At 43.0% G+C, this 17480-nt stretch overlaps 1 protein-coding gene across 2 annotated transcripts in view; it reads left to right on the forward strand.

Annotated features, from left to right (window-relative positions):
- The first annotated feature begins 1420 nt into the window (after positions 1–1420).
- The window catches only part of LOC116062471 (protocadherin Fat 4), a 107031-nt gene continuing 90971 nt past the window's right edge, over positions 1421–17480 (forward strand). For both annotated transcript variants that reach the window (XM_031317153.2, XM_036004628.1), the window contains exon 1: positions 1421–7032. In XM_031317153.2, coding sequence (XP_031173013.2) covers positions 1930–7032 — 5103 coding nt within the window. In that variant the 5' untranslated portion in view covers positions 1421–1929. The remainder of the gene's footprint in view (positions 7033–17480) is intronic.

Here is a 17480-nt window from a genome sequence, read left to right on the forward strand (position 1 = left end):
TACAAAATGAAAATAAAGTAGGCTAAGTTAAATTTTGTGACCATTAATTTGTCCAAATACTGTATTTGACCAATATATCATTTTGTATTTGTTATTGTTATTATACCATCCCAACCCTGAATGTTGCATGCGTATAACTGTGTCATATTTTAAATTGTATACTTAAGGTTGTGCCAAAGAAAGTTGGATGAATAAGCTTTTATATTTTGAATTTTGTTGAACATTTAATCACTGGTTTTCATGGAAAAGTACATTTACACGAAAACGGCTGTCATTTCATGTCTGCCTGCAATGTTCAAGTTGAGAATATGATGCCTGTGCAGAAAAAACAATGATACTCCCCTTCCATTTTATAATTTGCAGAGTGATACTCTGTGTTGTACTTACCAAACAAGATTGTTCGTGTTGATGTGTGTGTTGCAAAATTATGATTGGATAGATTGGTGACATGGTTCATCTCACCTTTCAGCAGGAAGAACTAATACATTGATGAGTATAATTTTACATAAAAAAAAATTCTACCAGAATGATCATACTCTTAATCAGTACACAGTTTACATACACGGTTGAAAAGTGCCTAAAGACAAAAAAAAACTACTACTAGAATTACTACACACAGCACCAAAGTTATGTTTCCTGCTCTTTTGAAAGCTTTACTGAAATATATTTTAGTTGGAGGTACCATCATTTGGCCACTAGATGGAGCTACTTACCCACACATATGAAGTTTCCTGCAACTTCCATTATATGCAAACATCTCACTGGCTATTATGACTTGGAGTGACTGGAGCTGAGCTAAGCTTAATTGGACACCTAATTATAATTGAGAAATATATATTCTACCAGAATTTGGCTCCAAAATGACAATCTACAATGGACATTATATGAATCAGCCAAGAAAGTGAGACAATTATATCTAAATAAAGGGTTGTTTCCACAGAAAATTATAGCACAAATAATTATGCTCATCGACATACTCATATTTGTACGGCATTTTAAGGGTATCATTATTAAAGCCTACTCCTAATAACATGCCAAACAAAACTTTGTGGTACTCGAATGTGATTTTAAAGCAACTTTTCATAAGCGTAGTATTTTACCCCTACTGTTTTAAAATATTTATTCAGAGCATGAATTCTAACATTGGATCTGTATGTTTTCTGATAACTTTCGTATTCTGGGCTCATTAGGACCGTTTTAACGCACATTAATCGGTTAGTGGCGTAGTTCAGAGCGCTCGGGGCATCGTTACCTGTCTTATTTGATTGACATCCTCTTCCCCAAGCGGAGACAACGGGCTGCGCTGCACAATGGTGGGGGAACGGCGGTGGGAGGGCGGGCAGGAGCACCGCTATCCAATGGGATCAGTGATGGGAGGGAGTTTTGTCGAACTCCAGCTTTGTCCTAACTTACTGGGACTCCTGAGCACAATATGACTGAAGCGCCTGCACCGTTATTCCACGGGACGGTGCGTAGGCTCAGCCGCCTGCTCGCACTTCAACACCGCTCACTTGCGCTCTAACTTTGGATAAACTTTTTCCCCCCCCCCACACCTCTCCAAGGAGCCAGGCAGTTTTGTTTTGTGTTTGTCTTTCTCAAGGGATTGTCAGATTCCGTTTTGAAATGTTTTTTTTATTTTATGCGGAGTTGAATTGAAACTTCCCCTGATCTGTAGGAATCATTCTCTCCATTCAAGAGGATTGGGTTTGCATTGATACGCAGCGCTGCGCATGATAAAAAAAAAAAAAAACACTTCTGGAGTACTTTTGGGACACTGAATAACTGTTGAAACTGGAAAGAGTTGCTGCTGGGGTTTTCTCTGCACATTTTGCTGGAATACAATGCTTTAAGTGACTCGAGCGACCTCAGTAAAGTTGATGCATCATAGGCATGGACTCTGTCTGAGAAAGGTGGACTGGCTAACTGACCATGGCGCTCACAGGTAGGGGCTTAGGCCGGTTTAATTTGATTTTACTCATGTTGTGGACTCTGTCCCCGTACTCAGCATCCAGCCAAGTCCGTCAAGAGTTCCAGGTCCTGGAAGAGCAGCCCATCGGCACCTACGTGGGCACGATAGAGACCAAGCCCAGCTTCACGTACCGCTTCAGCGAGAACCACAAACTTTTTGCAATTAACGGCACCACTGGAGTCATTTACACCTCCACGGTGATTGACAGAGAAGTTTTGCAAAGCGATGTCATCAACGTCGTGGTGCTATCCAGCCAACCCACCTACCCCACTGAGGTCAGGATAGTAGTTTTGGATATTAACGATAACTCCCCGGTGTTTCCAGACACGTCAATTGTCGTGTCTTTTAAGGAGGATGCCAGCAGCGGCAGGCAAGTGATCCTGGACACTGCTACAGACTCGGACATTGGAAGTAACGGAGTTGATCACACCACGTACAGAATAGTGAAAGGCAACGAGCAGAGAAAATTCCGCTTGGATATTACAGTCAATCCTAGTGGAGAGGGGGCATTCTTGCACCTCGTTTCAACTGGAGGCTTGGACAGGGAAGTTACTCCCTTCTACCAGCTCCTGGTTGAAGTGGAGGACAAAGGAGAGCCGAAAAAGTTTGGCTACCTGCAAGTAAACGTCACTATCCAAGACATAAATGACAACCCCCCTGTTTTTGATCAAGATCAATATCAAACCAGTGTGTTTGAGGATGCAGCAGTAGGTTCTAGTATTCTGCAGATTACAGCGTCAGATCAGGATGAGGGAGCCAATGCTGAAATCAGGTACTTCTTAGATGAAGGAACACCTTTCCAAATTGACCCCAAAGCAGGTACTATTATTATAAAAGAGGGTTTGGATTACGAGAGTAAGAAAGAGTACTCCCTGACTATTCATGCAGTAGACAACGGGGTGCCCTCTCTGTCAGGCAGAACAGAAGCCACAATCAAACTTTTAGATGTGAATGATAATGACCCAGTAGTGAAGTTTAGGTATTTTCCCACAACTTCTAAATTTGCGTCTGTCGATGAAAATGCACAGATTGGCACAGTTGTGGCTTTACTCACCGTTTCAGATTCAGACTCCCCCACAGCTAATGGTAACATATCTGTTTCAATCTTAGGAGGCAACGAGCAGAGACACTTTGAAGTGCACACGTCTCCTGTGCCTAATTTAAGTCTGATCAAAGTGGCCAGTGTGTTGGACAGAGAGAGAATTTCCTCTTACAACCTGACTGTGTCTGTGTCAGACAATGGCAAGCCTATGGCTAGGTCCTCCTTTGCCAGTCTGGTTATTTTTGTGAATGATATCAATGATCACCCGCCCATATTCCAGGAAACTCTGTACAGAGTAGATATCAGTGAAGACATACCAAAAGGCAGCTACATTAAAGGGGTTTCTGCAACAGATGGGGACTCTGGGCAGAATGCCAACCTGCGCTACTCCCTGGTGTCTGGAAACGCTTTGGGCTGGTTCTCCATCAGTGAAAACAGTGGTCTGGTTACCAGCGCCGCTTTGCTGGATAGGGAAATAGCATCTGAAATAGTGCTTAACATTAGTGCCAAAGACCAGGGGCTGCAGCCCAAGATTTCTTACACTAAACTGATAGTCAACATCACTGATGTGAATGACCAAGTGCCCACATTTACACAGAGCACATACCATGTGTCCCTGGTGGAGCATGCTCCTGCCGGCACTGAGCTGGTGGTGCTGTCTGCCTCAGATGACGACGTCGGGGCCAATGGAACTATCAGGTTCTCATTTGATGCAGAGACTCCAGACAGTGTCCAGGAGCTGTTTCGCCTGGATGCCGTGTCAGGGCGATTAAGCACAGCCGTGGAGCTAGACAGGGAGGATCAGGCCTCATACTTACTCCACATCCAAGCAGCAGATGCAGGCATCCCTCCTTTGCACTCTGTAGGAAAAGTCAACATCACTCTGAGGGATATCAATGACAATAGGCCAGTTTTCTACCCTGTGCAGTATTTTGCCAATGTGAAAGAGAACGAGCCCTCGGGTGCTTATGTAACCACCGTTTCAGCCACAGACCCCGATTTGGGTCGAAATGGCACGCTCAAATATATAATTACAGCTGGAGATGCTTCCAAATTCCTCATTAATAGCATCACAGGGAAAGTAACCACGATTGTGCCCCTGGATAGAGAAGAGAAAACTGCTTACCAGCTGCAGGTGACAGCAGCAGATGGTAGCGGCCTGCGCTCACACACCCAGGCCATAGTGACTGTAACTGTCATAGACACACAGGATAACCCACCAGTCTTTAGCCAGAAAGTGTACAGTTTTGTCATGTTTGAAAATGTGGGCATTGGGACAGTTATAGGGACTGTGTCAGCCACCACTGTAGATTTGAACACAAACATTTCATATCTAATCACCTCAGGAGACCAGAGGGGGCTTTTTGCTGTGAACAGTGCAGGTCAGATCACAGCATCGAGCCAGATAGACAGAGAGGAGCAGGGTTTCTATCAGCTGAAAGTTGTAGCCAGAGCTGGGGAGATCACAGGAGAGGCCTTTGTTAACATCACTGTGAAGGACTTAAATGATAATGCCCCTAATTTTATTCACGCTGTGGAGCATGTGAGTGCAGTGGAAAACTGGAGCACAGGCCATGTCATATTCCAAGCCAAAGCTTCAGATCCTGATGAAGGCACAAATGGCATGGTGGTTTACAGCCTCAAACAAAACCCCAAAGGCCTATTTCATATTCATGAAAAGCACGGCCTCATCACGCTGACCGGGCCGCTGGAGGTCACCACAAGCTCTTACGACATCGAGGTCATCGCATCAGACATGGGGGTCCCCCAGCACACCTCCAGCCTCATCCTCATCGTCAGTGTTTATGACGTCAATGACAACTCGCCAGTGTTTGACCAGCTTTCGTATGAGGTCATCATCCTGGAGTCTGAGCCTGTCAACAGTCGCTTTTTCAAAGTGGAGGCCACCGACAAAGACTCTGGTCTTAATGGGGAGATTATGTATGACATCGCTGGTGGCAACACAGGTGATGTGTTTGGCATTTTTCCAGACGGGCAGTTGTACATCAAAGCAGAGCTGGACCGGGAGATACAGGACAGATATAACTTAGTGGTTATAGCCAAAGACCGTGCTGTGGAGCCGCTTAGTGCCACTGTCAATGTCAGTGTGATTCTAGATGACGTAAACGATAACCGTCCCCTCTTTAACAGCACCAATTATGTGTTTCATTTTGAGGAAGAGCAGAAGAGGGGGTCGCTAGTTGGGCATGTTTTTGCCGAGGATAAGGACTTCGGTCCAAACAGTGAGGTCAGATATACATTTGAGACTCCACACTCCAACTTTGAGCTAAACGCCATCACAGGGGAGTTGACCAGCACGCTGCAGTTTGATCGCGAGTCTCTCATGAGACAAAGAGGCGCCGCCGTGTTCAGCTTTGTGGTCGTCTCGTCGGACCAGGGTCTCCCCAAGCCCCTCAGAGACCAGGCCAAAGTGCAAGTTTACATTCAAGACATCAACGACAACCTGCCTAAGTTCACCAAAGACATTTACCAGGCCTCCATCTCAGAGTCCGCTCAAAACATGACACAACTGCTGCGGGTCTCCGCCTCCGATGTGGATGAGAACAAAAACGGACTGGTTCATTATCACATCTCTGAGGGTAACGAGGAAGGACAGTTCACTATTGATAGCAGCTCTGGACAGGTTACTTTAGTAGGAAAGCTGGACTATGAATCTACATCCTCCTATTCATTGAAAATCATAGCTGTTGATGCTGGAACTGTGCCCCTGTCCTCCTCCTGTATGCTTAGTATTAGCATCCTGGATGAGAATGACAACTCCCCCTCCTTCCCTAAATCCTCACTGTCTGTGGACGTCCTGGAGAACATGAGGGTAGGGGAGCTGGTGGCCTCAGTGACCGCCACTGATGCAGATTCTGGTCAGAACGCAGACATAACGTATAGCATCACAGCCACAAACAACCACGGCACGTTCAGCATCAGCCCTAACACCGGCAGCATCTTTTTGGTTAAAAAGATGGACTTTGAAACTCAGTCATTTTACAAGCTCAACATCACCGCAAAGGACAATGGCAAACCACCCCGCTCTTCATCCATACCTGTGGTCATTCATGTCAGGGATTTTAATGACAATCCTCCAATATTTACGCCTGGTGATATTTTCAAATCCATTCCAGAAAATCTCCCTCTCTCAGCTTCAGTCATGACAATCACAGCTCATGACACAGATGCAGACATAAATGGGGAGCTGGAGTACTCCATTGTTCAACAGATTCCCCGGGGAGGCCACTTCAGCATTGACTCAAGCACCGGGCTCATATACACCAACAAGGAAATTGACAGGGAGTTTTCAAATCTGTTCGAGCTGACTATCAAAGCCACTGACCAGGCAGTTCCAGTTGAATCCCGCCGCTTTGCCCTGAAAAATGTCACAATATGGGTCACAGACCTGAATGATAATGTTCCCACTTTTATGTCCCAGAATGCCCTTGTGGCTGAGCCCAACATTGTCATCGGCTCCATCCTGACAACAGTGTTGGCCTTTGACCCCGATGAGGGGGCAAATGGAGAAGTAGAGTACGAGCTTGTAGAAGGGGACTCTGACACTTTCATCATGGACAGGTACAGCGGAGACATTCGTCTGGCCTCCCAGCTGGTACAGTCCCGACTCATGTACACCCTTACAGTTTCAGCCACGGACCATGGCACCAGCCGCAAGACCTCCAGAACTGAGCTGACTATCATCCTCCAAGGGATGGATGGGCCTGTTTTCTCCCAGCCGAAATACATCACTATCCTCAAAGAGGGCCAGCCGCCAGGCACCAACGTCATCTCCCTGGATGCCTCAAGCCCGCGGGGCTCAGCGACCAAAGTGGAGTATTTCATCGTGGCAGTTCGCAGTGGTGGAAAAGCAGTAGGACGCCTTTTCACCATCGGCCGCTACACTGGAGTGATACAGACGGCCGCGGAGCTGGACCGAGAACAAGGCTCTGACCTCTACCTGGTGGATGTGTATGCCATCGAGACAGACGCCAGCCAGCCCAGAACACAGCGTGCTGAGGTTAGTACACTGCTGACGTTTCTATTCTCTACAGGTACTGGAAAGCCACTGTATATGCCTTATATTGCTATATTGGTCTATTTGATCTTTTTGGCAGGGAGAGAGCATGAACTCAGCCACTGGCATTTGTTATAGACATTTGGATGGAATAAGTGTAATGAGATCAAGTTTTGAACTGGAAAAAAATGGGGAGTGGGACTGTCCAAGTCGCACATAAAACAGAGCCACCTATTGCATTTGTGTGCTCATTAATTAAATTCCTTTTTTACGCATGGCTCTGCATTATATTAAATCATAATTTTCTTGGACATAAGTAAGAAGGCCTTGTTCTTTGGCACGATAACTTTATTGTTCCTTTTTTCCAAAATCATACTGGCCATAACAATTCATCTTGAATGTGTCTCCTCTAATATGTGAGCAGTCTTGGAAAGGGAAATTAACGTTGCATGTCTTCTGCACAAGCTCCTCTCCTGCTCTCATGGACTGAAATATTCTTATCAGCGGATATGAACTGCACAAATCAAAAAACTTTTTAATTTCCCCACTGTAGACATAAATCATTCAGGCCTGCTGTTTCAGGTTCAAGGCCCATGATGGTTTCCCCAGTGTCTAAAGTAGACAGGTAAAGGAGAGTAATTCATAAGGTCTTCCAGTGCAGGTATGCATCATCAGAGCCAGTATTACTTTGAGCCCTTGAGCCTGCGGCTGTTATGGCACTGAGGTGGTCTTGGTGTACCTTTTTATACCACCAGGAACTGCTCCACAGGCAATAAGCGACCATTAAAATTGGGTGACCTCTTAAGACTCTGTGAAAAGACGCTGAGGGCAGAGAGAGTGAAACTTAAGCTGTCCACTGAGTTTGCATTATGCGATGCACCTTTTTTAGGCTTTCCCTAAAGAAATAGAGAGTTAAATTCTCTTAAGTGTAATGCGGGAACTCTAAACCTAGTTTTGGGTGGCTAAGTCCTCCCCGCTAGTCAAATGAAAAACAAATGTGACTATATATGTTTTGGAAATTTAAACCAGGGCTTGAAATGCCATGTTATTACAGGCTTGATGACACACACAATGCATATCCATTTGACTTGTCAGAGCAAAAACAAAAAGGTGTAAGCTTTTTCTCCTCTTAGAAGTGGGTTTTGTGTTACCGCATTTCAAAAAATGCCTGATGTGAGATGATTGAAGAGTTTAAGATTAGCGGGATGTCTTTGACAGTTGTTATTGATGCCTCTTCAACCACTGCAAATATTGAGAGTGAAATCTAATACAGCAATCAGTTATTTGGAGACAAACTCGCACGTTATTGAAATCAAGGATTACTTGGCAAAATCGTGTTTAAGTTAACTTAAAGGTTTGCTCGGGCCAAATGGGAATATCAAATGTTCTCTCACTTTGCCTGCAGCGAAGATGGCAATCTGCTTTCCTGCACACTCTACTGTCGGCCTAATGAGAGAATTTAGTACTCCATTCCCAAACCTTAAACTCTAGATTGGTTTCATGCTAAGCTTGAACTTTCTCACCCCTTGGAAAGATGACTTTACCATACCACCTGGCTGAGTAGTCCGTCTCTCCAGTTTGAGAAGCGTGAGATCTAATAACTTGGAGGAATTCAAATGACCTTGCACATTTGGAAATGTGGACCAGTTTTGTGCTGAAAGTCAACAGGCAGTCGTCTTCATGACTATATTTTAAATAACACAAATGGTCATATTCATAGTACTTGTACGTCCTCTGTCAATGGGGATCTCAAAGGATTGTGTGGTACAATAGTGTAAACCTTCAGCCTTAGAATAATGTTTTTCCAATGCAGTGTTTATACACCAAATACCCGGTAGCAACTGGGGGATTATTTTCCACCCCTGGGGTTGTGACCCTTTCACATTCTCCATTTCCCATTCTCCCCATTGATTGGATGCATGAGGGAAAGTTGGCATTTTTTTTTCTTCTTCTATGCACCATGTGTGATGTTTTGGATACACGCGAACAAAGAGAATTTGGCTGGACATGTGTTATCGACGGTTGTGATCTTAAACAGCTCAGGACCCTGCTGGGCCTGCAGTGAAAAGAGGGGAGAGAGGGGATTGTGTTTTTTTTTTTTTTTTTACCTGACCTTCTTGGCATCTTAGAATGTTTCATTGTCAGTGAGTGTTGATTATATCTGTCATTACAGGACTGTGTGTGGCTTTTATCTCACATCTGGGTCATCTATGATGTGCAATGGGCATTTCTTTTAGCCAATTAGCGGTCGTGCAATGCTTTTCCAGAAATGTAGATGATCATATTTGGTTATTCTACTTCAGCAGCCTCTGTGGTGTCAGTTTGGAATGTCATACAAATGACCTCATTTCCTAGAAATCTTTGTGTTTCTTCCTCTTAATAGCTGATGCAGATAAATATGCTGCTGAAAAAAAAACAATCTCTTGGCAGCAGATTCATCTATTGTTGGGGAATCCAAATTCCATTCACAGTATTCAGGAGGATGTTTTTTTTTTTTTAAATATATTTCACTCCAAGTTTTGATTCATCGCATCCTGTGATGTCCTCGTTTAGAGGTGAAGAGAAGCATTTCCCCCCATAACTCATACGGAGTAAATCCACACTGAATCACCTTAGGCACACTTCCGTCCATGAGCTGAAACTTCTAAGTATCGGTTCCACTTTTGGCCACAACTTAATCAGTGATGTGACAGTAGGTGTTTACTATCAGATGTTGAGGACAAAACACCTGCACGTCATTGACTGGGGTCTGAGCAGAAGTGCGATGTGCTTGAAAGCTATTAGCCAATTAGAGAGGTTCATATGTTGAATATTCCAAGAAGAATGATCTTTAGTTGCAGATGATACTAGAAAAGCAAGGGAACAATGCAAAGGTTAAAGCCAAAAGGCATAGCAGCAAGTCTTAAAAGAATACACCACAACAACAAAAAACTAGGGCTGTCAATCGATTAAAAAATGTAATGTAATTAATTACATACTCTGTGATTAATTAATTGAAATTAATCGCATACATAATTAACAGTACCTGAACCGATACTTTTTAAGAAAGTAAAAAAGAAAAGAAAAAAAAGGGTACTAAACAACAGTTGGTGACATTAAAGAACGGCTTGTTTATTGCTAAGGCCATATGGTCAAAATTAAATGATTTAATAATAATGTATAACAATAACAATAACTTATTTCACTAGAAATACCAGATTGTTACATGCCGGTGTTGAATCCTCTACAGTAAAACACAGTCAAACTTTACACCGTTTAGCGTTAGCTGTCAGCATTTTAACCGTGTTTAATCCAGCTACTAGCTAGAGGTAGGCTAACGTTAGCTGCTGTCGAGTATAGTGTTAACTAGCTAGCGGTAGGCTAACGTTAGCTGCTGTTGAGTATAGTGTTAACTTGCGTCACGTGCAGCGGTGTTTGTGTTGCCTGTACCGTCTGTTTCAGAGCACCAGAGAGAAGTGCAGACATATCAGTGGCACCAGATTTCGGTAGCCAGGGTTGGCAGGAAGAAGATTTTTACAAGTAAATGTTCCAATTAATGATCCAGGCAGCACATTCTCGTCTCCCTCCTTCATTTTACAGTCCAATGGTGGCTAGAACGGCTCCGGGTCAAACGTCAATATGGAATGCATTAATCGGCGTTATTTTTTTTAACGCGTTATTTTTTCTCAGATTAATTAATCGAAATGAACTCGTTATTTTGACAGCCCTACAAAAAAACAATTCATTCATTTAACACAACACTTCACCACCAACCTGTAGGCTTAAAATATGACTCTGAAAAGTTTGTGGCTTGGCAGATGATGGGTAGTTAAATGGTGATTCTGTTTTCATGGCAAACAAAAAGAACCAATATGCCCTTTATCTTCTCAAAAGTAGGCTCAGTTTGTTTTCCAAAATATCTAGTTGTGACTTTTATTTTACTAGTCTGGTCTTTTGGGATCTGAATAGCAGCATAGGTTTCTGGTGTTTTCAGCTGTTTACATTTGTCATTTGTGACCAACAAACGTGAATGTAATTGCTGCAAATCTTTTAGAGCCACCTTTCAAAACCTGTTTCCTACTCAAAAAGATAGGTTTTTGGTGGAGTATTCCTTTTAAAAAGAAATACAACCATGGTATAAAAAAAGAGATTAGTTTTTTTTTGCATTGCCACCACGACTATCTCTGTTTCTTTACCTCTGTACTCTTCCCTTCAGCTGCCACCTCACATTCAATCCCTCCAGCTCCTATAGACCCCGTCTACTACAACTGTTTTCTTAAACTCACTGTTATTCAAAATGAAGTGCTGTTTTTTAGGAGAGGCCCTCAAGTGCCACATCAGTCCTTACCCCCTCCTCTTAAAGTCATTGTTCCCCCTTGAAAGTAAACACAGTCGGAGTGTTCAACAGGCCTTCCTTTGTTTTGCCTTCGCAGATAAAGTGTTGCACAGCCCCGGCTGCAGATCGGGAGGCTTTTGTTATTTTTTTGTCTGTGCCAGCGTCTTGCCATGGCAGATTTAGGAGTGTGTATGGATGCCCCTGTCAGCCAGCTTTCCTCCCCTCTCCTCAACAGTGAGGGACGCACGGTAGAGCTGTTTGGAGTTGTGAGATTGAAGAAAGAAAAGGGCTTGGGAGGGTTCTGGACATGTCAGACGGTGTTATTGGGAGTTGTGGGAATGAAGGAAAAGGAGGGGTGGAGGGAAAACCTTTTAAGGAAGGGTCCTGGAAGGGCCAGACACAGGCACCGTTGCAAGGAATCATGGGAAGAAAGAGGCAAGGTTAATGCTGCTGATCATGTCCTAAGCATGTGGGAGCAAGAGATCTCCCTGTCCAGAGCTTTTGGACATCACAGTCAGGGAATGATCGTTACAATGGCAGATACAGACTTGAGTGTTGCTGTGTGTTGCTATGAAAGCTCTGTTATATTCATCCTTCTCTTTGTTAAGTTGTATATCTTTGTGTCTTTGCAACTCTTTTGTGTCGGCCTGCCTGCTTTGTGTCTCCGGGAACCTGTTTGGGTCTCTCTCTGTGTTGTGGATCAGTCTGATTCATAAATCCCACTGGCAACCAACTTGAAAGTTTGCTATTCTTTCTGTCTCTCTTTCATTCCCTCTTTTGCTTTCTCTGTGTTTTGGTGATCCCGAACCTCCTCCAACATGAAGTGAAATATGATTAGGACATCGGAGGCGGTATTAAGGTTGTAGAGAAGATGGAGGATGAGATAAAACCTGTGAAGCCAGCCAGGTAAACGAGGCAGGGAGGTTAAGGTCATGTACTGTACAGCTGGACAAGATGATATGGATGCTGCTTTTTGTGTGTGTATTTGTATCTCTGCGTGAGAGTATTATTAAAAACTGAAATATTGATGACTACAGTTTCCGGAGAAAGGTCGAACAGTGATACTGATAGCCCCCCCTAAGCGGAGCATTTAGTGTTCTTTGTCGAAGCAAACCGAACAGAAAAAAATACAGTTTTGATTACATTCAAATCATACACAAGCTTAGCATTAAAATTTCATGATCCTCAGAAGGGACATTTTACAACAACTGGAAGACGAATGATGCAGAACAAACTGCCTCCTTGTGTATTGTAATTCATGGTCTAATTGTGAATTTTCGAGTGTGTCTCAGTGGGTGTGCACATGTGCTTGAGAAAGGGTGGATACAGTCCAGTCCGGCTGTAACCAAGGTAATAATTCATGCATTAATCCGTCTGGACACGCCTTTTTGAAATGGTCATTGTGGAGGTGAGCATCTGCTCAGCCCTCCTGGTAGGTGGTCGCTCCGGGTGAACCTGTGGGTGAGCCGGTGCCGAGGAGTGCACGTTGTCCCAGAGTGCCTGTCTGTTTTTTACGAGACAATCGCCATAAAAGTTGGATAAACATTCGCTCATGCATAGATGTGTGCAAGCAAATGCTGCCAAAAACACACACACACACACACACACACACACACACACACACACACACACACACACACACACACACACTCTCACACACACACACACACACACACACACACACACACACACACACACACACACACACTCACACACTCACACACACACACACACACACACACACACACACACACTCACACACACACACACACACACACACACACACACACACACACACACACACACTGACCACAACTTCAGACTCTTTCTCAAGTGCAGGAAAACGTTAAATGGTAGCCACAGTCAAAATAATTCACTTTCATTTAGATTATTATGATTATGTTATTGTCAAATTAGATCATTGGGATACTTTGTGACTGCTATTCTGCAGATTCAAACTGAGCCCCATGATGCCAGCGGTTTATGTCCTCCTTTTATTACATGAGACTGTTTGTTAGTGTTTGTCTTGTTCCATTTATTTTGTGGCACAGTGTAACTTTGTTTGGAAAAGTGTAAAGCAGTTACGGCTGCTCTCCAGCACATTTGACCACTTCAGATGAACATTAAAGTGACTGTGCTTTTTTGTTTTTCTACAGAGCTCTTATAACTTTAAGTCTCTAAAGTTTTAACTGTAGTTGTATAACAAGCCGTCTCACATTTCACCATGTCTTGACTTTTTTTTTTTTTCTTCTCATCAGAAAGCAGCGACTGGCACAGCTCACTACACATTTGTCAAACTCGGGGCTGAGAGGTCAGGAGCAGGGTCATATTGTTCTTCTGTGCCATGTTCTTTAAAGTTAAGCCAAGTGTCAGGTTCGTAATGAAAGAGCAAAACTAACTTTTTTTTGGCCACAAGCCACAAAGGCTGTTAAATCCCACAATTCGCCAGTCAGTTTCGGTACATTGACGAACCAGGCAGGTTTTCGGAAGAGATTCAGATCTTTGTACATGGCTGGTTACCTGCTCAAGTGACTGAGGAGTGAAATTCATTATCCATGGCAAAGTCTCTCGCCAACATGAAGTCACATTATTGTGTTGCTTGCTTGTTTGTCATGTTGAGCATTTGTTTTAACCTGCTTAAGATTCAAAATGTTCAAGTTTAAGACTGTATCGTGCGTGATTAGAAATATGGTATACACATACATGATGCCTTTAATAAACCGGTAGAGAAGGAAGAGGAGTCTCTCATGACCTAGGTCGGGCTGGATATTGTTAGAAATGTGTCAATACTACTGCCAGTTTGATGCCTGCTTTTCGATACGGATACTAAAATGTTTTATATTTATAAATACTTTTTTTATGATATTATTTAAAAATTAAACTTTTTTCAGATACCTTAGATCGGTGACGCCCAACCTTTTTGTCTTCTGACCCTTTTAAAATTAAGAAAGGTCTGCTTGTGACCAGTTGAACTTCAAAGCAATTGACAATAATCTAAAAAAAGAAAAAGATTAGATGAAAATCTGAAACATTAAACATAATTCGGGGTAACAGAAATAGGGTTTCTTTCTTGTTCAAACTCATCTAGTGACCACTCAAATTTGCCTTGTGACATCTTGTCGGGAGACCAAAAGTAAATGCTGCCTATAAACAAGTAGTTATAGGACGTTGCTTTATGAAATATTTTAAAAATGTTAAAATTTGGTTTAAATCAGGAACTAAAAAATCTAACCCTAACCCACAATTCTGTATCTGACCAGGCACTGAATCCCAGCTGTTGGTACTTGGCATTTTGATGCTGCTATGGACACATTTCTGTCCATGTTCAATACACAGGCCTAGATCAGGGGTCATTAAAAATCTAAATATTGTTAAGTCTAGTAAAAGTAAACTCAAGTGAAAGTATACAAAATTACCTTTGAGATTTCAATCACATTGTCTTGACTTTGTAGCACTCATTGTCTTCTGTGGCAAACTGAATTGTCCTGGAGTGGTAACTCCACCCTGCTGCTACTCTAAACAGGTTAAAACAAAAATTATTTACACTCTCTATTTTTAAACTCGGTTTGCCGCTAAATTATGTTTATAAAGGGAATGTGCATGTATATTAAAAGAAATGTCTTTCAGCTCTGCGGTTGACTGTCCACAGACGGTTTTTTATTTTTTTTTGCCCCTTTTCTGCCTCATGCAAAGTCAATGCCTTGGGTTAGAATAATAAATGAATGTGGCCAGAGCTGGGCATGCTCCGCAGAGTTTTGCATCATCAGGTTTATTTTCACATCAGAGATACATTTCTCTTGTTCTGTGACTTTGATTGTCATGCCTCATTTGGGAAGGGTCATTCCTCTGTCTTAGGCACACATGCTCGGACCAAATGTGCGACTGAAATAGTATTAATCTCCGCTTGGAATGCCTTTCTCCTTTGGTACGCAGAATCAGGCGTGATCAAAAGGGAACCGATAACCGTTTTGTACAGAGAGGGAGGGAGTTCAGACAGGTCCATCAGAAGCTGTGATCTAAAGTTTCCGAGCTTTGTAGTCACTCAACTGCAGCAAGGTTGATTGGGAGTAGTTGAAGTGGGAATGATCAGGTATAGCTATGATTTGGGTTGTACATTTTCCCTGAGCAAGAGCTACACAGGGAAATTAATATTTGCCTGAGTATGACTACATCTCAGAGATTTCTTCATCACTTTCTCTGCACTGCTTTGACTATGAAGGGACCATAAAATATGCCCAAGTCTTTCCAGCTTTGAAAAAAAAAAAAAGAAACTAATGTTCCACTACTTTCACTTGTAAAACGAAGGGAGGTAGAGAGAACGAGGGAGAGTGGAGGGTTGATTTTGGCAGATACTCTCTGCGGTAATAATGGATCCCAGCTACAGAATGATTTGTTCTTACACGTGACTTACCGAGCTCGCTAGCATCAACAAACACTCAAACACATCCACATGCAGAAACGCACACAGCAAATTTCCATTGTTTTCAGAGCTCGAACTTCACTGTGCTGCCTCGTTGACCTGTCTCTCTCTCTCTCTCTCTCTCTCTCTCTCTCTCTCTCTCTCTCTCTCTCTCTCTCTCTCTCTGCTTTCTGTCTTATAAAAAGATAAAAAAAGAGCACGCTCCTGCTCTTTTGCACATCTCACTTCCCGCTGGCCGTCCATCAACGGCACCTCCAAAGTGACATTTAGTGCGGTCACCTCCTTCACAGATCGTCCCACCTCCAGGGACATCAAACGAGAAGGCACATAGGATGTGCGCTTCTGCATTGGATGCACTCTTCTAATGTGCACACGCACGCACACACACACACACATATATACACACACACACACACACACACACACACACACACACACACACACACGCGCACACACACCTCATCTCCACAGCTTGCGGTAAGACAAGCGACCACAGGCAGGAAGGGGTATCTCCCACAGCCCGGACGGATAATTTAGGACCTAGATGGGAGATGGAGAGAGGAAAAAGGGGGAGAGAAGGTGGGGGAAGCAAGGGAGGGAGGGCTGGAGTAGGGCTTTAGTGTCAGAGGCGGGAGACAAGCAAAGATAGATTGGCACCAGAGAGCGAGAGCCCGTGTTATTGTTATCTCCCCTCTTATTTTATGAGTTTTCCATCAGGAGATCCACCGTAGCTCCTGCTCTGTGTGCAGCACACACTCTTACTTTATTAAGAGGTTATGACCATACTGTGATTTAGCATTTGTACAGCGCCTTAAGTTTGATGTTTTCTTGTTGTGTTGTTGTGATTGCAACTTTTCAAGCTTTCCAAATCTTTTTTCCTCACTTGCTCTGCTGTGCAGGTCTTAACTCAAAAAAATAAGCCAAGCCACAGTCGATTTGCAGCTGTTTTCAATTTTGGAATTGCAATATTTCAGCTTTCAAACTATCCCCTGTGTGACTTATACAGCACTCAATTTCTATGCAAGTTGTTAGATTTTGTGAATCATTTAAGAGTGTCAGTCGTAATTCTGTGCACGCCCTTCATTTGAAAGCTTGTTGGCCTTGGCTCGGACAATGAAAATCCATTGACCTATCTAATGTGATCCAATGGAGTTTTCCCCTCATTAAAGCTGTTCTGTTCCTTTTTGAAAACAAAATCAAATCTGTTATACCCTTCTTTTGTAAAGAGGTAGGTATAGTAAATGTGTAGTGTTATTTAACTCTAAAGCCCCATCAACCCAGCGGTGGGCAATTAATTCCAAAGTCATGCTGGGCCACTGAACATTGTTCAAAACCACAGAACTTTATTTTAAATTCCAGTGAAGGTTTTAGTTTCCAAAAAATGCCAAATACACAAGGCTAATCACCTTGGACATTCTCATGTATTGCAATAATGCAGCCATAAAAAGTGTTGGGTTTAAAGAAGTTTTACAGAGTATACGTGATGCTGTCTAAAAGCTACTTAAGGGGGAAAATGAAAAAGAAAACATCAGGTTAAAGGGTCAGTTCACCTAAATAAAAAAAACCCTCTTGTGGTATCTATACATGCAGTTGGTTTTGGCGTTATATGCCCAGGTTTTGAAACATCCGCCTCTGAGACTTCTGTATCCAATTCTACTTTAAGGGAGGCAGATATTTCCAAAACTGGCCAAATGCCAAATCTGCATTATAAGATAT

Source organism: Sander lucioperca, chromosome 1 (assembly GCF_008315115.2).
Source record: "Sander lucioperca isolate FBNREF2018 chromosome 1, SLUC_FBN_1.2, whole genome shotgun sequence".
In the NCBI taxonomy this organism is placed as follows: Eukaryota; Metazoa; Chordata; class Actinopteri; order Perciformes; family Percidae; genus Sander; species Sander lucioperca.